At 36.8% G+C, this 6989-nt stretch overlaps 1 protein-coding gene across 1 annotated transcript in view; it reads left to right on the top strand.

The window, feature by feature from the left end:
• Window positions 1–5202, top strand: part of LOC139266245 (programmed cell death protein 10-like) — a 45051-nt gene extending 39849 nt beyond the window's left edge. Inside the window, exons 6-7 of the mRNA XM_070884074.1 lie at window positions 4122–4204; window positions 4753–5202. Coding sequence (XP_070740175.1) covers window positions 4122–4204; window positions 4753–4834 — 165 coding nt within the window. The 3' untranslated portion in view covers window positions 4835–5202. The remainder of the gene's footprint in view (window positions 1–4121; window positions 4205–4752) is intronic.
• Window positions 5203–6989: the final 1787 nt, after the last annotated feature.

The following is a 6989-nucleotide window of genomic DNA, read 5'->3' on the forward strand; positions in this document are numbered from 1 at the left end:
ACCCAACGCCACCTACCTGTAAATCTGGTGCTGGGGATGGGCCCTGCCCGGCCTGTTCAGCCTCCGTCCCCATCTCCTTTTCTTCCCCCCCCCCCCCCCCCCCCAATCTCCTTTTTGCCCCCCCAATCTCCTTTCCCTCTCTCTCCTCCTCCCCACTCGCTGTCAAAAACACAGACACTGAGACAGAGAATGAGACACACAGACAGAGATAGAGACACACTGGTGTGGGTGGGGGGGGGGGGGGGGGGGGGGGGGTTGGCATCCCAGCATGCTGTTGGGGGCTCCCGGTGCTGCAGTCGGTAAGTAGAAATGTTTTATTGATTTAAAAAAAAAATTATTTCTTATTATTTTTTTTTGATTTATTGATGTATTTATCATTTATTATTGATGATGGCTCTTTATTTGTAAACTGAAGTGTTTATATGTTTGTAAACTTCCCTTTAAACCCCCCCCCCCCCCACCCCCATTCCCTACGCCTGATTTGTAACCTACTTCTGGTTTTCTAAAGGTGTAGACAAGGTTTTTTTCGAGCGTACAAAAATCTTCACTTACTCCATTTAGTTCGTTTGGAGTAAGTTTTCACTGACGAAACTTTGAAAACAGGCATAAGTGGCTGGACATGCCCCTTTTGAAAAAAAAATTCTGTTCCAAAGTGAAACTGTTCTAACTGACTAGAACTGGAGCAAACTAAATGACGAGAATTCAGATTTCTAAGATACTCTGTTCTACACAAGTTGCTCCTAAAAATCAGGAGCAAATCATGTGGAAACTTGGGGCCAAGATACTTAAAACCACCTTTTCCAGGACGGTCTGCAGCTCCGGTGGTATGTCAGTGGCAAGTCATGAATTTTGTAATTTTGGGTGGTATGTTGACAGTCTTCATGGGCGGACGGTCTGCACACTGCCTGGCGGTATGTCACTGATGAATTTTCCACCGGGCAGTATGTGGGTGGTATCTCGGTGTTTTTTGATGAAATTTTGTAATTTGGGTGGTATGTCGACCAATTTCGGCCCCAATGTGCTTTCATTTTTTGTATAATGTAAGACAGAACGAATATCCATGAAATGTTTATCGTAATGTTACATTTGTAGAATCTGTGTTTAAAAAATAGAATGTTCCATTTGGTGACAACCATTTTACCCATCATATTAGTTGTGTTGAACTTGAATTGTAGTGTATGTATTTTATTAGGATTACTTTTCCTTGCATTCTTTACTTCTACCCAAACCTGTTAATTGAGGAGTAAGATTTTGAGTTTATAGGTGCATTTTTGTCTAGCATTAAATTGACGACATTTTTACAAGTTTCACATTTTCTGAAAAGACACCTCTCCTCCCCAGGGAATTTACATTAACATAAGATGTAACATTTTATTATTCTAGTACTTACACTAGCAGAGAGATAGCAAAGTATCCTTTTTCTTATTATCACAAAAGCCTTGAATATTTCCACCACACAAGTGTGAAATTCTTGCCTCTCCCTTATCCCAGGCAGATATCCTGATTCCAATCCTCAATCACCACAGCTATGCAACCATTAACGAGTAGGTGCACAAGAGGCCCTACTAGAATTGCCCTTATTTGCACTTGCTCTGCTCTGGAATCGAAAGTCTCTCTCATTCATGCGAAGTCTGTATTCAAACTGACTGACTGTAATACAGTTTGAAGATACTCAGTTTCATCTGTGAAATAATTATTTTTGTCATTGAGAGCAGTTAATTAAGTTATGACTTTGTGAACTGATATTTCATTGGGATGCATTGAATATTACAGTAACATCAGATGCATTGTAATTTACTTGTGAATTCAACTAGCGTTAATGGCATGAAGGTTCAACATTAAATCAGAAGTTCTCAAAGTTTTAAAGGTCCTGTATAAAACAAATCCATAGTACAGAACTGACCAAATATAACAGGTAAAGAGAATGGAAAAAAGGTAAACCTGGAATTCAATTTGAATATAAATTGCGACAACAGGACAAGGGGACATGAGTTCAAAATAGTCAGAAGTAAACTTAGAATTGATGCCAGTAAATTACTTTTCAAAGAGTGATCAATACATTGAATAGATTTCCAGAAAGAATATAGAAGGTAAAAACCCTGAAATCTTTTAAAGAAACAATTAGATGCTGAAATGGAGAGAATTTAGGATCTCTAGCTGGATGTTGGATAACTTTATACTGATGTAGTAGGGGGGTTCAAGTGGTGGTGCTGTACGATCGGAACTGATGTATATTGTTGGCATGGAATAGAAAGACTTAGATTTCATGCAGATACAGATTCAGAATAGAAAGACCTTTACATCTCTACTCTATTTGATGCTGACACTGATGCCAAAAGTAGAAAAGCGTTCCATTCTCCAGGGCTGTCATTCCTTGCCCAATGAGCAGAAAAAAAATCACTGAAAATATAAATATAAATTATTGTAAAATCTTGTATATAAATCACACTTCTATCTGTGTTTTTGCTATTTCTGTACATATAAGGGAGTAATATGTGCATCAGTTCCAATTTTGTTATAAATTAAAAGACTACATTGTGCAAGCAATATAAATAAATATATCCACGAGATATACTAGATAGCTTATGATGGTACAAGTGAACTGCATTTTACATGTTACAAATCCTATTTTATAAGGCACAAATGAACTTGCTAAACAGATGCATTTCTGTGTATAAATACTGGCTATAGCTTTTTAACCACAGCTACAAATCTGAATGAAATCTAGGAAATGCTCAAATTTTCCAGTTTAATAGCTTTAAAAAAAAAGCGCTACACTTGGTTACAGCTGAGAATAAATCTTTCGTGAATTTGATTTGTTTTGATATTAATTGTTGCATTTTTCTTTTGCTAAACATCAAAGTTATGTAGAACACTCTGATCTCTGTTTTTCTCTCGGCACATTTGGTAATAATGCTAACTTTAGTTCTTTCCCACTTGCTGAATATTGCCGCATCTCTGTCCTGGACTGTTGGTTCTTCCAGTGATTCACTAATCAGCCAGCAGGAAGTTGGCCATTGTTTGTACCTGGAACTGTTTGTATTACATTTGGTTAACAGTAAACATTGAGTAAAAGTTAACCTTTATCTCTAGATAGTTAGTGGCAGGTGTGGAGCTGTGTGCAGAAGCACTCCAATATCCTTAAAATAGGATAAATTGTATAATCAACACAAGGAAATCTGATGACTTGGTATGCTATGTTGATTGGCATCGACTGAAGGATACATTAATTATGTAGGATGCATCTAATGTTGAAATGGTGTATCTTGTATGCGATGATGAATGTAAAAGCTTTACACCACATATTTTAAAATTGGAGAGGATATATTTAATTGAAGTAATGGAAGTAGAATAAAAGATTGGGTAGTACTGCACCCCATAATATAAAATATTGAAACCTTTCAATTTGCATTTCTGAAAAAACATGAGTTTTTAAAATCAAATCACCATTCTAGTTTGAAATACTGGTAGATTGTGTTTGAATATGCTGGTTGAGAAATGTAGGTATGAACCATGAAATTAGTCTTTTGGAAGTTTTATACACTTTTTAAAAAAAAAAAAAAAATTTAAAAAAAATTTACTTGATAACTTGAGTAGCTTTCTGCCCATTCCACAACAACATTTCCATACCCTGTTCCTCAATCACAAAGCAGCTTTTAAAGCAGATGTCATCAGTTGCATGAAAATTATGCAAATTGATCTGTTGTGAGAAGGAAAGAGCCCACATCTACAACTCCATGACCTAGTTTGTTATTGTGCCATCAGGGTTACCATCCTTTTTTGTTCGAGTTCACATTGAGCATTTTGTATTTTAAGTAACTGCTGTTAGTTTTTCATTACTGTACATAAGGCATAAGGACTATTGGGTTTGTGTATTTTCATGTTTGACTGGAGGAAGTAATTTTATTGAAAATGTTGCAAATAGTTGATGACCTATATTTTTGTAACGTTTGTGATTGTATAAAAGAGTCATTAAATATTTTAGCCAGCATGAATGTTTTGTTGATACTATAATATATTGAAAGAATACCCTCATGGATTTACAGCCAATGATAATGTATATTCGGATGGCTAAGTTTTTTTAATTGAAATTTTAGATTAAATTATACTGTCACTTTTAGGCACTTGAACACCAAAAGAAAGAATTTGTCAAATACTCCAAAAGCTTCAGTGATACTTTAAAAACCTACTTCAAAGACGGAAAGTAAGTATTGCAGTAACATGAACCAATTTTGTGTTGCTTTTGTATGAATTATCTTGCAATCAAAGCTTATAGTATAAGTATAATGTAAAATGAGAGTTTGTAGCTGCCACAATAGCATTAAATTTAAGTAAAAGTTTGAATAATAGGTGATGGTATAATTGGGTAAAATGATAGAAGTACCTTTTATTCCCATTGTGAGACGGGAAGCTTTGAGAAGTCTGGCTGTCTTTAAAAGGATTGACATTTGTGCTTTTCAAAGATTAGTTTCAGTGTAAACAATCTTTTTAATTGTGATATGTGTGTGTGACTTAACTTAGAAATGGTTCACCACATTTCATACTTGCTCATGTTTATAATTGTGGAGTGTTCCAATCAGTATTGTTTAAAATATATTTTTTTAAGTCATCCTTGAATTCACAATACATTTTGATTTAGTTTGTGTGATTGGAGTGGAATGAATAAATGTATATTTTGAAATCTTATATCTTGTACTTAAGTTACAAATAGAACAGAATTCTAGATTGAAACAATCTTTTGTTTTTAAACAGGGCAATTAATGTGTTCATGAGCGCCAACCGGCTAATCCACCAAACCAACTTGATACTGCAGACCTTCAAAACTGTTGCTTAGAAACTCCATTTGTGAAGCTTTTTAATTTTTAATCTTAAAAGGTTGACCTTTATATGTAAATTTAAATAGTTACAACTGTATAAATTAACACATTCATTTCAGGACTTGAAGATGTTGAATAAAATTGTCAACTTGCACCATATTTTTGTAAAACATTGTAGCTAATCATGATTTCTCATTAAGGAATATAACAACTTTTGCTATTACTATTGTATCTAAAACGAAGCCAAAAGAATTTGCTCCTTAACATATCGTAATGTAACATTCCTTTGTGTAAATATTGGTGTTCTGTTTCTGAAGTTAACTTGCTGGCAAAAAAGACAAGTTATGTATTTAACATGATGGCAAATAAATAGTTTACAATCTGATTTATTTTGTCTCCTTTTAGCTGCAGTTCATAGTAGTGGTGGTGGGGGGGGGGGGGGGGAGGGTGGTGGAGAGGAGGTACAATTTAATAAAAATGTGATCAGATTTTCACATTGCATTGAGTCTGTCATTGCAGATAGGTGTTGGTTCTATTGTCTATTTAAACCCAATGTAATTTCTACTTGTGATTCTAAAGGGACCAATAACCACAACATAAATCTCAAGATACAACTACTTTATTGCCTTTTGATTAAAATGTCTCAATTTTTGTAACCTTCCAGCAGCTGCAGTGTTTTACAAATGCATACCATTTAAGCAGATTTAGTTTCTCAATGTTTTATGTAACTTGACATAGTTCATCGTTGGTGTGTAAAACAGTGCTATGTGGCCTTTTTCCCAATACTTGCAATAAGTGCAATTTTTAGTAGTTCAATTTGTATAATCCTTGTGCTCTCTCTGATGACAAAGGGCTATGATGCCTTTCAGGCAACTCCATATCACAGACAACCTTTTTTTACTCCCTATACAAATGCTTGTTTAAAGCAGTCTTCTGTGGTGGCCTGGCATTCTGTGAGGATCATCTATGTGAGTGAGTCACTTCTGTGCTATAATGATTGCAGGTGTAAGCCACAATGAAAGCAAAAGGAGTAAGTCAAGAGTGCCTTGGATGTGTAAATGTGAACTCCTCTGCTTAGAAGAAATTACTTGCTGCAGATGCTTTGAACCATTCTCATTCAGCTTTGGCACTTGCATTCATACAAGCCTGCTGTGTTTTACTGAGTTTTATATACATTAAATTATTTTTGGCTGAAAATCCTGAATCACAGTATATTTTTTAACAAATTAATTCTCTGGATATGGGCATCACTAGAAAGGCCTGATTTATTGCCTATCCCAAGTTGCTCTTGAGGTGGTAGTGGGTCGCCTCCTTGAGCCTCTTATGATGAAGGTACTGCTACACTGGAATTAGGTAAGGAGTTCCAAGATTTGACCCAGTGACAATGAAGGAACAGCTATATATGTCCAGTCAGGATAGTTGTGTGACTTGGAGGGAAACTGGGAGGTGATTTTGCATCCATGTACCTGCTGCCTTTGCCTTTCTAAGTGGTGGAGGTTGCGGGTTTGGGAGGTGCTGCGGAAGAATGCCTCGATGAGTTGCTGCAGTGCATCCTGCAGAGAATAAACACTGCAGCCACAGTACGCTGATGGTGTAGGGAGCAGATGTTTATGCCAATGGATGGTGTGCTGACATTGCAAATTGCTTTGCTTTGTCCTGAATCGGGTTGAGCTACTGAACACTAACCCTTTTGTATTAAAATCACATCCTCGTCAAAAAAATTATAAATCCGAAACTGCAAAAATTGTACTTTGAGATTTAGGTTCTCTTTCTCCCCCGTCCTGCCCCTCCAATAATACATCTATTAAAATGATAGCTGCAGCTGAAGTCCTGGAGGTACATGTCCGCCCTGCACTCCCATTGTCACTGCTTTTGCCCACTTGTGGCATTGTGTGGGACCCTGATGTGTCAAATTGGCTGCTAGTTTGCGCTACCTAATGCGAGCGACTACCGGTCAAAAGTACTTCAGCAGCAGCGGGTTAAAGGAAAGGCGCTATACAAATTATTTTAAATCTCACGCATGGAGTTGGCAAAATAGCTACATAGTTCTTGGAAGATGGCAACAACTTCAGGCCGAAGTTTGTCCCACCCTGCCGCATGATTGACGGGGCGCGTGGCTGGAAGCGGAACTGCGCAGGCCGTTGCTGGGTTACCGAAGTCACCAAACTTCTG

The sequence above is a fragment of the Pristiophorus japonicus genome, chromosome 6 (genome assembly GCF_044704955.1).
Source record: "Pristiophorus japonicus isolate sPriJap1 chromosome 6, sPriJap1.hap1, whole genome shotgun sequence".
In the NCBI taxonomy this organism is placed as follows: Eukaryota; Metazoa; Chordata; class Chondrichthyes; family Pristiophoridae; genus Pristiophorus; species Pristiophorus japonicus.